The sequence below is a fragment of the Oncorhynchus keta genome, chromosome 36 (assembly GCF_023373465.1).
Source record: "Oncorhynchus keta strain PuntledgeMale-10-30-2019 chromosome 36, Oket_V2, whole genome shotgun sequence".
NCBI lineage: Eukaryota > Metazoa > Chordata > Actinopteri > Salmoniformes > Salmonidae > Oncorhynchus > Oncorhynchus keta.
This window is the reverse complement of record NC_068456.1, coordinates 4943774-4961844: the sequence shown is the minus strand read 5'-3', so window position 1 is coordinate 4961844 and position 18071 is coordinate 4943774. Positions and strand designations below refer to the sequence as shown.

The following is an 18071-nucleotide window of genomic DNA, read 5'->3' as shown; positions in this document are numbered from 1 at the left end:
CTGAAAGGCAGCTCAGCAAGGAAGAAGCCACTGCTCAAAAACCGCAATTAAAAAGCCAGACTACGGTTTGCAACTGCACATGTTGACAAAGATTGTACTTTTTGGAGAAATGTCCTCTGGTCTGATGAAACTAAATTAGAACTGTTTGGCCATAATGACCATTGTAATGTTTGGAGGGAAATGGGGAGGCTTGCAAGCCGAAGGACAGTGGGTGGCAGCATCATGTTGTGGGGGTGCTTTGCTGAAGGAGGGACTGGTGCACTTCACAAAATAGATGGCATCATGAGGGAGGAAAATTAGGTGGATATATTGAAGCATCATCTCAAGACATCAGTCAGGAAGTTAATGCTTGTTTTCAAATGGGTCTTCCAAATGGACAATGACCCCAAGCATACTTCCAAAGATGTGGCAAAATGGCGGAAGGACAACAAAGTCAAGGTACTGGAGTGGCCATCACAAAGCCCTGACCTCAATCCCATGGAAAATTTGTGGGCAGAACTGAAAAAGTGTGTGCGAGCAAGGAGGCCTACAAACCTGACTCAGTTGCACCAGCTCTGTCAGGAGGAATGGGCCAAATTTCACCCAACTTTATTGTGGAAAGCTACCTGAAACGTTTGACCCAAGTTAAACAATTTAAAGGCAATGTTACCAAATACTAATTGTGTATGTAAACTTCTGACCCACTGGGATTGTGATGAAAGAAATTAAAGCTGAAATAAAGCATTCTCTATTTTATTCTGACATTTCACATTCTTAAAATAAAGTGGTGATCCTAACTTACTCGGATTAAATGTCAGGAAATGTGAAACTGAGTTTAAATGTATTTGGCTAAGGTGCATGTAAACCTCTGACTTCAACTGTATGTAAATGTGATATTTCAGTTTTTTTATTTGTAATAAATTTCCAAACATTCAAAAACGTTTGGGTTTGTCATAATGGGCTTTTGTGTGTAGATTTATTTTCTCAATTTAATCATTTTTGAATAAAGCTGTAAGAAATCAATATGTGGAAAAAGTCTAGGGTTCTGATTACTTTTCGGATGTACTGTAGTTGAGTTGAGACGTGTTAGGTTTGGTGTCTTTTTCTTCCCCTCCTGAGTGACTCGTTCAGTCAGATGTTTCAGTTGAAATGGGATGTATTCCATTTCAACAAGTTCTTTCTCCTTTAATAAATGTATGATTCAGCCAAGTTCAGATATAAATTGTGGTGGGTTCTATATACAGTGGGGCAAAAAAGTATTTAGTCAGCCACCAATTGTGCAAGTTCTCCCACTTAAAAAGATGAGGCCTGTAATTTTCATCATAGGTACACTTCAACTATGACAGACAAAAGGAGATTAAAAAAAATCCAGAAAATCACATTGTAGGATTTTTTAAATGAATTTATTTGCAAATTATGGTGGAAAATAAGTATTTGGTCAATAACAAAAGTTTCTCAATACTTTGTCATTGCCAACAAAAGGTATATAACAGAGGTCAAATGTTTTCTGTAAGTCTTCACAAGGTTTTCACACACTGTTGCTGGTATTTTGGCCCATTCCTCCATGCAGATTTCCTCTAGAGCTGTGATGTTTTGGGTCTGTTGCTGGGCAACACGGACTTTCTACTCCCTCCACAGATTTTCTATGGGGTTGAGATCAGGAGATTGGCTAGGCCACTCCAGGACCTTGAAATGCTTCTTACGAAGCCACTCCTTCGTTGCCCGGGCGGTGTGTTTGGGATCATTGTCATGCTGAAAGACCCAGCCACGTTTCATCTTCAATGCCCTTGCTGATGGTAGGCTTTGTTACTTTGGTCCCAGCTCTCTGCAGGTCATTCACTAGGTCACCCTGTGTGGTTCTGGGATTTTTGCTCACCGTTCTTGTGATCATTTTGCCCCACGGGGTGAGATCTTGCGTGGAGCCCCAGATCGAGGGAGATTATCAGTGGTCTTGTATGTCTTCCATTTCCTAATAATTGCTCCCACAGTATATTTCTTCAAACCAAGCTCCTACCTATTGCAGATTCAGTCCCCCCAGCCTGGTGCAGGTCTACAATTTTGTTTCTGGTGTCCTTTTTGACAGCTCTTTGGTCTTGGCCATAGTGGAGTTTGGAGTGTGACTGTTTGAGGTTGTGGACAGGTGTCTTTTATACTGATAACAAGTTCAAACAGGTGCCATTAATACAGGTAACGAGTGGAGGACAGAGGAGCCTCTTAAAGAAGAAGTTACAGGTCTGTGAGAGCCAGAAATCTTGCTTGTATGTAGGTGACCAAATACTTATTTTCCACCATAATCTGCAAATAAATTCATTAAAAATCCTACAATGTGATTTTTCTGGATTTTTTTCTCTCCTTTTGTCTGTCATAGTTGAAGTGTACACATGATGAAAATTACAGGCCTCTCATCTTTTTAAGTGGGAGAACTTGCACAATTGGTGGCTGACTAAATACTTTTTTGCCCCACTGTACATACGGTGCGATGAATACAATCAGATTAAATTGCTTTTTTTTTTTTTCATCTATTTTTTAAATAAAACAGACTTTGGCTGGTTAACCTTTGGCACACTTGTCCAAAAGAAAGAGGTTAGGGTTATGGAATCCCAGCCTTTTAAATATGATTGACATGATTTGAATTGGATAACATCGGTTGCATATAGCAGCACTATTCATGATACATGATAATCACCCAATAGAGTAACATGGTCACTCAGTACTTGCAATTGTATTCCAAATATGTTTGACAATAATATATTCTCCTAATTTATTTTCTTCTCAGCAACCCGATAGCAGGAGGATGAACTCTTCTGTGGGATTTTCTGTTTTGCAGCAGTCAAGCAATGACCCGTATTGCTTTGTGGAGTTCTTTGAACATAGAGATGCTGCTGCTGCCCTAGCAGCCATGAATGGGAGGAAGATATTGGGAAAGGTAATTCTTCCACTCTGCAATGAAATACTCTCTCTGTGGCTTTCTTCCTAAGAATTGCTGGTTCTTACCTTTTCACACTGGCTTTTAGGGACATGGAATGAATGCCTTTGCTCCACTTACATTTGATTGTTCTGTGACATGTTTTATCTTCAGGAGGTCAAAGTAAATTGGGCCACCACTCCAAGTAGCCAGAAGAAAGATACATCAAGTAAGTGTTTACATTTGTAACTTTTTCCTGTTTTGCTCCAAAGTCCGTCGCTACATCAGGGACTAATAGTCATTATTTCTTGGCCGTTTCAGATCACTTCCATGTGTTTGTGGGAGACTTGAGCCCTGAGATCACCACTGAGGATATCAAAGCTGCATTTGCACCTTTTGGGAAAATATCGTAAGTTGCTTTGTGTTTTTAAGAATTTGATTTAGTATGTTTCCTCTGACTTGACATCCTCTGGAGATTGTTTTACTCAGTTATCTTTTTTGATCATTTTAGTAACTTTAGAGTTCTTCTCATAAAACTGTTTTTGTAATGGGTCCATAAACAGAATAGATGTGTAACCACGTACTATGTAATATATTATACATTGTAGAATAATAGTGAAGACATCAAAACTATGGATTAACACATGGAATCAGGTAGTAACTGAAAATGTTAAACAAATCAAAATATATTTGAGATGCTTCAAAGTAGCCACCCTTGGCTTGATGACAGCTTTGCACACTCTTGGCATTCTCTCAACCAGCTTCACCTGGAATGCTTTCCCAACAGTCTTGAAGGAGTTCTTTAGTAGTGGTTCCTTTGCAGCAATTTGACCATGAAGGCCTGATTACACACAGTCTCCTCTGAACAGTTGATGTTGCTGTGAATCATTTATTTGGGCCTTAATCTGAGATGCAGTTAACAATAATGAACTTATACTCTGCAGCAGAGGTAACTCTGGGTCTTCCTTTCCTGTGGCGGTCCTCATGAGAGCCAGTTTCATCATAGCGCTTGATGGTTTTTGCGACTGCACTTGAAGGAACCTTCAAAGTTCTTGAAATGTTCTGGATTGACCTTCATGTCTTAAAGTAATGATGGACTCGTGATATCTTCACTATTATTCTACAATGTATAAAATAGTAAAAATAGAGAGAAGCCTCGTGTAGGTGTGTCAACTTTTCACTGGTGCTGTAGATATAATTACTTCGACTGACTATTGGTTGAAATGTAATTTTAAAGCACATCACTCCGTCTTCATACATAAATCACTATGCCTTTCATTAGCCATTCAACTGTTTTGATCATTGTGTGAAACAGGATGACAGAAGTGACACAAGCTCTTCTCAATTGTCACGTATAATATGGATTTAGACTTTAAGTCTGTATCACCCCCAATTATTATTATTTTTTTAATGTGTCCGCTTTCTATTCTCACTCATTCTTTTTTGATAAATGTAGGAAATGGTAAGTAGTTTGATGACAAATAGGCTTATAGGATTGGACAGGAGCTTGAAGGCTAACCACAAGGAACTGTACACACTGGAAACTCGGATGTAGACTTTTTTTCTCATTTTATTATTCCTTTCCATTTGTAACTTTTTGTATTAACATGACCAAGTTTAGAATAACCAACACCAATATACAGTGGGGTCTGATATTGACACCCTTGATAAAAGATGAGCAAAAATGACTATAAAATAAATAATTCAAATACCCACCACCATATTTTACCGTAGGTATGGGGTTTCTTTTCTGCTCATGCATACTCATTGTCGCGAAACCCAAGACTGGTGTGCGTGGCCAAAGAGCTCTATTTTCATGTCCTCTGATCAAAGCACCGGTTCCAATCTGTGCCAATGCCATTTAGCAATCTCAAGGTGTTTACATTTGTTGGATGACATGAAAATGGAGCTCCTTGGCCACACACAACAGTGGTGGGCTTGGCATCGAAATGAGAATGCATGAGCAGAAAAGAACCCCGTACCTACTGTAAAATATGGTAGTGGATTTTTTTTCATATTCTGGGGGCTATTTTGTTTCCACTGGTCAAGGGGCCCTTAAGATCAACTGCATCATGAACTTTACCTAGTACCAGGACATTTTAGCCAACAACCTGGTTGCCAGGAGGCTAAAACTTGGCTTGTAAGTGGATCTTCCAGCAAGACAATAACTCCAAGCACACATCAAAATGAATCCGTAAAGAAATGGTTATTTGGCCACAAAATCAACATTTTGCAACTGCCATCTCAGTCTCCGGACTTGAAACCGATTTTGAAAACCTGTGGTTTGAATTGACTGGGGCAGTCTATAATGCAGATAAAGGATTCTGTTTGTAGGAATGGTCTAAGATCCCTCCCAATGTGTTCTCCAACTCATAAAATATTTGAGAAAAAAGCTCAATGCCAAGGTGATGTATTGAAAACAGGGGTGTCTAACTTTCACCTGTAACTTTTTTTTGGTTGAAAAAGTATAACTTGTTAAACAAATTAGAGTATACAATATAGCTCAGTATTTTAATTATTTTATACATTATCAAGGGTGTCCATTTTGGACCTGACCGTATATACTTTAGAACATTCTGGAAAGCTTAGGATTGTTGATAGTTTTATGCTCCGTTCCTAAAACTCTGAAAAGTAAATATTTTAACATTTGCAGCTCTCCAAACTCCAGATTGGTGGTAAAGAATTGACCAGGAAAAATAAAGAACTCTGTTATCGGGCCTTGTATGCTGTTTTAATTCCTTTTTTTTGTCTTTGATATTTCTGGTAGAATGAGCACCATCAGCAAATATTAGGAATGCATGATAATCCATAAGAAGTGTTTATTTTGAGTTTGAGGATTATAATTGGGGTAATATTTGACAGAGAACCCTTAACTGAAAATTAATCTGAAAAAAGAAGCAATTAAAATATCAGCATAGGTCACATGTCTTTGTACTTACATTTTTTTCAAATGCAATATTGCCTGTAATCATTTGAGGATTTAAAAAAAAAAAAAAAAGTAAATAAGATATTTATTGGAGAATGTAGTCTATTTGCAGTTCTGTGTGTGTGGTTTTTGTTTTATGGATGCTATTGTCTTGTCCTTCCAGGGATGCTCGTGTTGTGAAGGACATGACGACAGGAAAATCTAAGGGGTATGGATTTGTGTCCTTCTATAACAAACTGGTAAGGCTCCAGTGCAGGAACACAAGATGAAGGTTATTTCTGTTTTACTATTTTCTATTTTCAGTAGATTTTATCTTTAGATAATTTAAACTTTTAAAAATAAGTACAAAGTAAATGCACATCTCGTGTTCTCTGTTGATCTAATTTTTTACTTAAGTACAAGTTGTAGTTTGTTTGATAGTTCATTATTCCTGTTGAATATCTATTCTCATCCATCCATCTAGTATGTAAAACATGTTATTAATTACACAATAGCACTTAGTTTATAGAATATGTATAGAAGCATGTAGAATCTGGAGAAGGAACTTTGTCTTTTGTTTAAATCGACAGGATGCAGAGAATGCCATCGTGCACATGGGGGGACAGTGGTTAGGAGGACGGCAGATCAGGACCAACTGGGCAACTCGCAAGCCACCCGCCCCCAAAAATGTGCAAGACAGTAAGTATGAGTGAGCTATGACTGATGTGTTTATTGGAGTTGAAATGGGCGCTATGAGACTGAATGCTCTATTGGCCCAGTTGGCATATAACTGAGGGGGACATATTCCAGAGAGCTATTTTGTCTCCCCCAACCATTTTCATTCCACGGACTGTGTCGCTTAGTTCATAGAACCACAGTTACGTGAGCAACCTCCAAAATATCCCCTAAATGCAATTGTCTCCAACAGAGCGGTTTTTGTTCCTACAAATTTGGCTCCAACTTTTGAACAGTTGGGGCTATCAGCTATTATGACCCCGTCCCTGAAAGCCACGACTCTCAGGAACACGTACATTTACATTTCCCTCTACGACCTTCACAAGTTGCGCAGGACACGTTAGAAGCTGTGTTCTCTTGTTATATTAGTCACTGACACACTCACCCATGTCAGCATTTTTTTTTTAGCCTGATGACTCACACTAAATTCTTCCACTGCTCTGTCGTTTCGCTAGATACCCTAGTCTGAGACTGACATCATTAACTTGTTTGTCGTGACGAGGGGTGTTGTACAAAATAAAGTAATCAGCGATTGGATTGTCTCTTAACTGCCGCTTTACCCATGTGTGTTCTGGTTTTGGCCCAACCCATCTGTATCTGGACCAATCAGACTGCCCCCGAATGTGTGAAGAAACGAATGTCTGAGTGTGGCGTAGCGTTTGGCTGGAGCAAGGAGTCTGGGTAGTCAGGCAAAACTAATTTACCAATCTAAAAATGTCTCACCGGCTATCTGAACTTGTAGTACTCATGGTCGAATTACCGCCCGGGGGGCCCCCACTGATTTTTGGTAGTCACTCTCAATCGGATATCATATTAAAAACTGCAAACATTACTCTACATGCCATGGCAAAATGTGTAGGGTTGCAGGAAATTAAGCTTAAAACAAAAAATATCTCTCTGTTGTCAAGGGGAGTCTGTTTCCAAAATGTTTCTCTTAGGGCCCCTTGAAAAGGCTCTGACTGCATGTGTGAGTGTGGATCTGGGGGCGCGGACACGGGATCCACTGGCAGAGAGATTTGGAACTCTTTGTTGCTGGTCTATTAACTAATTTACCGCCTGGTGATGTCACCAGGCAGGCCAAAACAGTCAGAAATTTCTGGTGGTCTTTTTGAACAGCTCTTAGGGCATTACCCCCCCCAATGTTCAAATCACGACTACACCAATGGAATGCTCATATTCATATTTTTTGTATGTTTATACCAGATGGCTCGAAGCAGCTGAGGTTTGAAGATGTAGTGAACCAATCCAGTCCCCAGAACTGCACCGTGTATTGTGGAGGAATCCAGTCAGGACTGTCAGGCAAGTTCATTTAAACCTGAAAAGATACACACAGATGGTTTAGAATAATTAGATGTTGCTAACAAATACATTTTGGCAAACAAAGTTGAGACTGGGTTGGCTGACAAAGGATGGATGTTATATTGAAATCTTTTTCGTTGCAGAGCACCTCATGCGACAGACATTCTCACCCTTTGGACAAATAATGGAAATCCGAGTTTTCCCAGAGAAAGGTTACTCTTTCATTAGGTAATGTTTTGTTCTAAGTGAAGATTCCCTATTTTGTTAATGTACAATGTATTGCCTAATTTTTCCTGTAGATGGCAGTACTGGTACATGACTTAATGATACAGCTTCCAATACGACACCAAAAGCCCCCACAATAATGTCTAGAATCAATCAGATTTAGTTGTGGAAGTAGTTCAATTATTTTATTACAACCTTGTTTGGTTATGCTTTATTGTACATTTCATGGATAATCCATTTTATAAATACATATACAGCTTCAATACAGGACTAAGATTTAATCCTACTACACCAACTCTGACGCTTGTCGGATGTGGCAGGGCTTGCAAACTATTACGCACTACAAATGCCTTTTATTTTCGCTTCGAGGCAAGCAACACTGAAGCATGCATGGGAGCACCAGCTGTTCCAGACAACTGTGTGATCACGCTCTCCGTAGCCGATGTGAGTAAAACCTTTAAACGGGTCAACATTCACAAGGCGCGGGGCCAGACGGATTACCAGGACGTGTACTCGAAGCATGCGTGGACCAACTATCAAGTGTCATCACTGACATTTTCAACCTCTCCCTGACCGAGTCTAATACCTACATCTTTCAAGCAGACCAGCATCGTCCCTGTGCCCAAGAAAGCCTAAATGACTTCCGCCCCTAGCACTCATGTCGGTAGCCATGAAGTGCTTTGACAAGCTGGTCATGGCTCACATCAACAACATCATCCCGGAAACCCTAGAGCCACTCCAAGTCGCATACCGCCCCAACAGATCCACATATGACTCAATCTCAATCGCACTCCACACTGCCCTTTCCCACCTGGACAAAAGGAGCACCTATGTGAAAATGCTGTTCATTGACTACAGCTCAGCGCTCAACACCATAGTGCCCACAAAGCTCATCACTAAGCTAAGAACCCTGGGACTGAACACCTCGCTGCAACTGGATCCTGGACTTCCTGATGGGCTGTCCCCAGGTGGTAAGGGTAGGCAGCAACGCATCTGCCATGCTGCTCCACAACATGGGGGTCCCTCAGGGTTGCATGCTTAGTTCCCTCCTGTACTCCCTGTTCACCCACGACTGCATGGCAAAGCACGACTCCAACACCATTAAGTTTGCTGACGACACAACAGTGGTAGGCCTGATCACTGACAACGATGAGACAGCCTATGGGAGGAGTTCGGAGACCTGGCAGTGTGTTATCAGGACAACAACCATTCCCTAAACATGAGCTAGATAAAGGAGCTGATCGTGGACTAGAAGAAAAGGCGGGCCGAACACACCCCCATTCACATAGACAGGGCTGTAGTGTAGTTGGTCGAGAGTTTCAAGTACCTTGGTGTCCACATCACCAACAATCTATCATGGTCAAAACACACCCAAGACAGCCGTGAAGCTGGCACGACAACACCTTTTCCCCCTCAGGAGACTGGAAAGGTTTGGCTTTTTTTTTTTAAACGTTTATTTAACCAGGCACGGCATGAGTCCGCTGATCCTCAAACAGTTCTACAGCTGTACCATCGAGAGCATCCCGACCGATTGCATTACCACCTTGTATGGCAACTGCTCTGCATCCGACCGTAAGGTGCTACAGAGGGTAGTGCGTACGGCCCAGTACATCACTGGGGTCAGGAATCCTGCTTTCCAGGACCTATATACTAGGCGATGCCAGAGGAAGGCCCAAAAAATGGTCAAATACTCCTGTCACCCAAGTCCTAGACTGTTCTTTCTGCTACTGCACGGCAAGCGGTACCGGAGCGTCAAGTCTTGGTCCAAAAGGCTCCTACAGCCACTACCCCCAAGCCATGGTGGCCATTAATCAAATGGCCAACTGGATTTACATTGACAGCCCCCCTTTTTATTTTTACACTGCTGCTACTCACTGTTTATTATCTATGCATAGTCACTTTACCCCTACCTACATGTACAAATTACCTCCGCTAACCTGTACCCCCGCACACTGACTCTGTACCGGTCCCCCCCTGTCTATAGCCTCGTTACTTTTAATGATTTATTTATTTTTCAGTTTATTTAGTAAATATTTTCTTGACTCTACTTCTTGAACTGTATTGTTGGTTAAGGGCTTGTAAGTAAGCATTTCACGGTAAGGTGTTGTATTCAGCGCATGTGACATAAAATGTGATCTGATAATAAAGGAAAAATCCATTAAACTAGCTTTTAGGTTTCTTTTTTCCATTAGTCCACTGTTGATTCATTCCCAAAATGTTTGCATGCCAGCAGTCAAGTTTTCAACGTCTTGGACTTTCAAGAAGCAAAGTGTCACTTGCCAAGTCCAATATTTATTTTTTACTTGACTGCTGACATGCAAAAAAATTGGGGACTGTATCAACAGTGGACTCATTTTTTTTTTAAATACCAAGAATTTTTGAGTGGAGTTATAAATTCTCTTGAATTAAATAGTAGTATTTACTCATTATAAATAGTTTTTATTTTTTTCATGAAAGTTATTGTAAAGTGTGTTATTATTTGTGTTCTTGGAACTGTACTTATTACTTTCTTAGTGAACACTACAGGTAACTTCCCAAATTAAAAACATTGTCTTAATAGGCGCTGGGCAACCACAACCCGCCAGAACAGCTTTAATGCACCTTGGCATAGATTCTACAAGTGTCTAGAACTATATTGGAGAGATGAGAAACCATCATTCCACGAGGAAATTCCATCAAACCATTCAGTGCCCCACCTATGCCTTGTGGATGGGAGCATTGTCATCCTGGAAGAGATCACTCCCATCATAATATAAACGCTTCCCCATAGGTTGAAGGTTATCACTCAGAATGGCTGTGCATTTATTGGCGTTTACCTTTCCCTCCTAGGGGTTGAGTGACCATGCAAGATAAATGTACCATAACACCATAACGTAGCCTGATTTACTCAAGGGTTTTCTTTATTTTTTACATTTACCTGTATATAAACCACACAACAACAAAAAAAATCATCTTTCATGCTGCAAGTTTTTACTTTGCATTTTCATTAAACTTCTGAAATATATTTATTGACCAGTCTCTTGACGTTTGTGTTCTTCTGACAGGTTTTCCTCCCATGAAAGTGCTGCCCATGCAATTGTCTCTGTAAATGGAACGTCCATTGAATGCCACATAGTGAAGTGCTACTGGGGCAAAGAATCCCCCGACATGGCCAAAAGTGTACCACAGGTATCTTGAATTAAGATATTGCTCAAATAAAATCGCTACATTCCCCATTGCGCATTTATTTGCTTTACTCATCCAGAAAGAAAAAGGTGTCCTTCTCTGTATTTTTTGTTTTCCTTTTATCTTTCAGGTGGAGTACGGTCAGAGTCAGTGGGGACAGTGGAACCAAATGTATGGGAGCCCCCAGGCCCAGCAGTATGGGCAACAGTACATGGCAAATGGTTGGCAAGTGCCTTCTTATGGAGTGTCTTATGGACAGTCATGGAATCAGCAGGGATTTGGTGTAGAGTAAGTATAAAACATTTTGGACGTTGTGTCCAAAAGGCTCCTACAGCCACTACCCCCTCTTGAAAGGAGTAGTCTTTCCAAAGTTTCTAAACCCATTCAGTTTGCAGCACTTCTTTTGTTATGGAATTCTGTTCTTGCTATCTCCGGTTATGGTAGACTGACTGTTCGCCATTGTTTTCGGGCTATACTGTAGGCTTCCTGGTGCGAAATTACACCATAGCACTGTGATTGTTCAAAATGGGCTCACATTGCTGGTTACATTCATAATACTTTTCCCACACTATTTGCTTAACCTATTGTTATTGTCTGAAATGTTTTTTTTCTTGACATGGTCTACTTTTTTTCTAATTTGGCACACAGAAACTAGAGGCTATGAGTAACTTGGTAAAAAAAAAAAAGTTGCACCAGTTGGCCTGTGGGGGGGGGCGCTGTTATAATTAGTCTCACTTAAACCCTATCTGTCGCCCCATTGAGCTTTCAAAGAGCTAGACAGCGTCCAAGATGGCCAACCGTTGTTTTCAACGTAATCTACTCACATACAGCGTTTTTGTGGTTGTTGCCATATTTCTAGATCGGGTTTTACTGAACTAGCACTCAGTGCACACTAGACGTGCTCCAGGAATTTTGCCAGAACGTGCCAAGCACGTGGGCAGCTGAACAAACCAACCAGCTCTTCCTCCTGGCCAACTGTCTCGTGACGTCAGAGCATGAAAATGAGCACACTGGACTGACATGCTTATAGCCTTTGCTAGGACTTTCTTAATATGACCATGGCTTTTATAACATTGCTGTTATTATTTCTATTAATATGATCTATTATTGTTATTAATTTTGTTCCAGACTATTTTCCATGTTATTTGGTTAAACACCCTCATAGATATGCAATAGACCTATGGGACTTTGAATGTGTGAGCGATGGGTGGCAGTATTGAATAATGTTATCATGGGATTGCCCATATTTCCTTTTGACCTACACCAAGGGTTTGCCTTGGTACCCGAAGGTGCGTCATGAGTCAGGGAGATGGTCTGATGTGACAACAGATCTAGATATGGGGGGGTCATTTGCCTGGCTAAAAAAGGAATATAATATCTACGGTTTACAGGAAACTCTGTCTACAAATATAGATTAGGTTGGGTGGGCAAAGAAACTCAAAAGGGGTGATTTTATATTAATTAGCAACAATTCTGATCAGATTGTGCAAACCGATCCTCAAGGAAGATTCTTCTTTTTAAATATGCTATTGGACCAAAAACAGATCTCGCTAACTAATCTATAAAGGCCAAATAATGATCCCCACTTTTTCAAAAATGTATACAGTGCATTTGGAAAGTTCAGGCCCCTTGACTTTTCACACATTTTGTTATGTTACAGCATTATTCTAAAGTTGATTTTAAATGTATTTTTCCCCTCAATCTACACACAATACCCCATAATGACAAAGCAAAAACAGGTTTTTAGAAAGTTTTGCAAATTTCTTAGAAATAAACGATGGAAATATTTGATTTATGTAAGTATTCAGACACTTTACTCAGTACTTTGTTGAAGCACCTTTGGCAGTGACTCCTGATCTTTTTGGCTATGACGCTACAAGCTTGGCACACTTGTATTTGGGGAGTTTCTCCCATTCTTCTCTGCAGATCCGCTCAAGCTCTGTCAGGGTGGATGGGGAGTGTCGCTGCACAGGCATTTTCAGGTCTCTCCAGAGATGTTCATGTCCAGGCTCTGGCTGGGCCACTCCATGACATTCAGAGACTTTTCCTGAAGCCACTCCTGTGTTGTCTTGGCTGTGTGCTTAAGGTCTTTGTCCTGTTGGAAGGTGAACCTTTGCACCAGTCTGAGGTCTTGAGTGCTCTGGAGCAGGTTTTCATCAAGGATCTCTCTGTACTTTGCTCCGTTTATCTTTACCTCGTTCCTGACTAGTCTCCCAGTCCCTGCTGCTGAAAAACATCCCCGCAACATGATGCTGCCACCACCATCCTTCACCGTAGGGATGGTACCAGGTTTTTTCCAGACGGGACGCTTGGCATTTAGGCCAAAGAGTTCAATCTTGGTTTCAACAGACCAGGGAATCTTGTTTGTCATGGTCAGAGTCCTTTAGGTGCCTTTTGGTAAACTCCAAGTGACCTGTCATGTGCTTTTTGCTGAGGAGTGGCTTCTGTCTGGCTACTCTCCCATAAAGGACTGATTTGATGGAGTGCTTCAGAGATGGTTGTCCTTCTGGAAGGTTCTCCCATCTCCACAGAGGAGCTCTGTCAGAGTCACCATCGGGTTCTTGGTCACTTCCCTCCAGGTTTGCTCTGTTTGGGAGGGCTGCCAGCTCCAGGAAGGGTTTTGGTGGTTCCAAACTACTTCCATTTTAAGAATGATGGAGGCCACTGTGTTCATGCGACTTTCAACAATGCAGACATTTTGTGGTACCCTTCCCCAGATCTGTGCCACGACACAGTCCTGTCTCGGAGCTCTACAGAAAATTCCTTCGACCTCATGACTTTGTTTTTCCTGGGACCTTTATATAGACAGGTGTGCCTTTCCAAATCATGTCCAATCAATTGAATTTACCACAGGTGGACACCAAAATCAAGTTGTAGAAACATCTCAAGGATGATAAATGGAAACAGGATGCATCTGAGCTTAATTTTGAGTCTCATAGAAAAGGGTCTGAATACTTGCATAAAGGTATTTCTGTTTTCTATTTCAATACATTTGCAAAAATGTATAATAAACAGTTTCATTATAGGATATTGTGTGTAGATTGATACATTTGAGTCAGGCAGTGATGTAACAAAATATGTTTAAAAGGCTAGGGATCTGAATGCACTGTAATAATCTATTGAGCTCACAAGTAATGAATTATGTTGGGAGATTTACAGTGGGACAAAAAGTATTTAGTCAGCCACCAATTGTGCAAGTTCTCCCACTTAAAAAGATGAGGCCTGTAATTTTCATCATAGGTACACTTCAACTATGACAGACAAAAGGAGAGAAAAAAATCCAGAAAATCACATTGTAGGATTTTTTTAATGAATTTATTTGCAAATTATGGAAAATAAGTATTTGGTCACCTACAAACAAGCAAGATTTCTGGCTCTCACAGACCTGTAAATTCTTTAAGAGGCTCCTCTGTCCTCCACTCGTTACCTGTATTAATGGCACCTGTTTGAACTTGTTATCAGTATAAAAGACACCTGTCCACAACCTCAAACAGTCACACTCCAAACTCCACTATGGCCAAGACCAAAGAGCTGTCAAAAAGGACGCCAGAAACCAAATTGTAGACCTGCACCAGGCTGGGGGGACTGAATCTGCAATAGAAGCAGCTTGGTTTGAAGAAATATATTGTGGGAGCAATTATTAGGAAATGGAAGACATACAAGACCACTGATAATCTCCCTCGATCTTGGGCTCCACGCAAGATCTCACCCCGTGGGGCAAAATGATCACAAGAACGGTGAGCAAAAATCCCAGAACCACACAGGGGGACCTAGTGAATGACCTGCAGAGAGCTGGGACCAAAGTAACAAAGCCTACCATCAGCAAGGGCATTGAAGATGAAACATGGCTCGTTCTTTCAGCTTGACAATGTTCCCAAACACACCGCCCGGGCAACGAAGGAGTGGCTTCGTAAGAAGCATTTCAAGGTCCTGGAGTGGCCTAGCCAGTCTCCAGATCTCAACCCCATAGAAAATCTTTGGAGGGAATTGAAAGTCTGTTGCCCAGCAACAGCCCCAAAACATCACTGCTCTAGAGGAGATCTGCATGGAGGAATGGGCCAAAATACCAGCAACGGTGTGAAGACTTACAGAAAACGTTTGACCTCTGTCATTGCCAACAAAGGGTATATAACAAAGTATTGAGAAACTTTTGTTATTGACCAAATACTTATTTTCCACCATAATTTGCAAATAAATTCATACAAAATCCTACAATATGATTTTCTGGATTTTTTTCCTTCTCATTTTGTCTGTCATAGTTGAAGTGTACCTATGATGAAAATTACAGGCCTCTCTCGCCTTTTTAAGTGGGAGAACTTGCACAATTGGTGGCTGACTAAATACTTTTTGTCCCACTGTATATATAAATGAATGAATGCCTGGATTGCTTTAATTTTGTTAAGTCTCTTATACAATGGGTAAAAGTTATGTACATCAACCCCAGGTGTAAAATAGTACATAATAGTTACTTCTCATAAAGTATTGTGCTTTTAAGAGGAGTAAAAGAAGGCTGTCGCTCTATTGTCCCTCTGAACTCGGAGGCTACATGACCGTGAACTTGCAAAGTCTACTCAGACGTGTCTGTGCTCTTGGTTATAACAAGCGATGAAATGATTCAATGTATCAACATTGCTCGCTTTGCGCACTGCTCCAATGTAACAAATATACAAATCTAAAAATGGCGTCTCCATCCCTGCTCGCCATTACGGCTCAATTATAAAAACTGACAGAGGAATGGACGCGCGTGGAGAGAATCAGGTGTGAGACTAGTGGCTGTTGCTTAAATTCAACTGAATGTATAAACATTTTATAACTGGGACCAGCAGGTTCTTTGGGTCAGTAGGGCTCGAAATAGTTGGCAGTATCATATGAAATGGTACTACGGTATTCTAAAACGTTGGTATCATGATGTTTTGATACTGTGATATTACCTTGGTACTGGTATAGCTTGCAACACTACACATCTTAACTTATTTTAAGAAATGCTAAGGGAGTTGGTCAAAAGATTGTTGATTTTTCATTAACTCAGCCATCTGATTTTATGTGTCCATTTTTAAACCATTGTAAATAAACTCCGCAGTGGCCTTGCTTTATTCTCGGACTGCTCATGTCTTTTGTGTCATCCTCTGATCCCGGTCATTTCAGCTCGTATCTATATTTTTAGTATGCAGTTTAAATTTTAACAGCGTGGAAGTTATAAAGTTCATGTGACTTTTACTCCTACTTTTCTGTCAACAATTCTCTCCTGAAAAACAGCAGTTTGGAGGCATTTTAAGGACAGTCCTGATTTTGTTTCTTGTTGACATTTGCTAGCATAGGTTTTCCAGTGTCATAGCAAGCCTGAGGAAATGGTTTGACTCCGGAGCCACACTAAACTATGACATCTTGTTCACAGGGATTCCATTCTGGCCGCAGCAGCACAGAACATTTCAAGGTGACTAACGCACTCGGTGCTTCACAGCCCAAAGCTTTCACTTACCAGCCTTTTGCATCGTGCTGTGACCCTTGTTGTGTGTACCTTCTCTCTTGCAGACAGTCCCAGTCCCCAGCCTGGGTGGGAGGGTTTGGATCCCCGGCGCCGTCCCAGCCCGGTCCTGTGATGCCCAACCAGGGAAACTTCAACATGGCTGGCTACCAGACACAGTGATCAGGCTCTCACTCTCATCAGTGGGAATCAGTGGACTTTCAGTTAGGAGAACATAAAGTAATTAACATTGTAATCATGTGGAGAGATTGTGTTTTTAAAGCAGAGAAGATCAGGAACAACAATAGTTTACCTCTTTTGAGGAAGCAAATGTTATTTATAAAGACAGGTAGGGAGTTGTTTTTATTGGCTGAAGTTGTGTTGTGTACAAATTAAATGTCAAGAAGAAGTATGGGAGAGAAGAACTTGGACTGAATTTTCACGCTTTTATATAGGGGATATCTTGGTAAAGATTTTTTTGATGAGTTTTAGTTGACCACTTAATGTAGTTAAATACAGACTTAATTTCATTTATATACCCTAGTTTGTCATAGGACATTGCACAGGTACATATAGAAAGAAGTTGTACATTTTCCGAACATAATGCTCTTTAAATTGTTAAGAGTTTCTGATTTTTAAATCACTTTCTGAACATTTGATAGATATGAGTGAACACATTTTCTGTCTCCTGCTTTAAGACGTTTAGCATTTTGGCCCAACAAAGCACGTTAAAAGCACTTTTAGGGTCAAATTTGCTTTAAATCTTCAAAGGCATATGGATTTGTGTGCCATTATGTATATTTACATTTATTTACTTCACATTCTTCATCTCCCGACATTGTACTAGCTGAGTTTCTTGATGATGCGTGTAAATCTCTATGCTATTTTTTTTTTTTTTTTTTTGCTTATACCTGTAAATGTCACGTATAATGGAGAAGGGTCATGGAAGGCCAAACGTGTATATAACCCTCGAACACCTGATTTGAATTGAGGGTTTCCAAGCATGTACTCTTTAGTATCACAGGAGCTCCACAAACCTAATGTTGTATATACTGTAGATGAGTGTGCAATGCAGGGCTGACATATTGAATCTATTCAATATAATTTTACAAAGAAGCCTTAATTTAAATGTCAGTTACTGCACCAGTTTATTTTATTCAAGGAAGCTTCTTAGAAGGTTGAACTCTAGATTTTAGTGATGACTGATGATTTTCTCATTTTCAAGTTGTGCCATTTTCAGCTAATAGCAGGAGACAAGTAATGAGCATTTCCTGGAGACATTTTGAGGGTGAATTGCACGTTTTTGAAAATGTATTATCTTGGTTGCTCAAAGTATTGAATGTAAAATGGCAATTGTTTTAATGACAAATAAAGTTCAGCAATTGACAATTCAA

At 40.4% G+C, this 18071-nt stretch overlaps 1 protein-coding gene across 6 annotated transcripts in view; it reads left to right on the top strand.

The window, feature by feature from the left end:
• The window catches only part of tial1 (TIA1 cytotoxic granule-associated RNA binding protein-like 1), a 23693-nt gene extending 5622 nt beyond the window's left edge, over positions 1–18071 (top strand). For 3 of the 6 annotated variants that reach the window (XM_035753924.2, XM_035753921.2, XM_035753922.2), the window contains exons 3-13: positions 2756–2905; positions 3059–3113; positions 3206–3293; positions 5974–6049; positions 6380–6488; positions 7728–7823; positions 7967–8051; positions 11093–11216; positions 11344–11501; positions 16609–16647; positions 16746–18071. In XM_035753924.2, coding sequence (XP_035609817.1) covers positions 2756–2905; positions 3059–3113; positions 3206–3293; positions 5974–6049; positions 6380–6488; positions 7728–7823; positions 7967–8051; positions 11093–11216; positions 11344–11501; positions 16609–16647; positions 16746–16860 — 1095 coding nt within the window. In that variant the 3' untranslated portion in view covers positions 16861–18071. Of the gene's footprint in view, positions 1–2755; positions 2906–3058; positions 3114–3205; positions 3294–5973; positions 6050–6379; positions 6489–7727; positions 7824–7966; positions 8056–11092; positions 11217–11343; positions 11502–16608; positions 16648–16745 lie in introns of those variants that run through there. The other 3 variants (XM_052498360.1, XM_035753923.2, XM_052498361.1) reach the window with 2 other exon arrangements.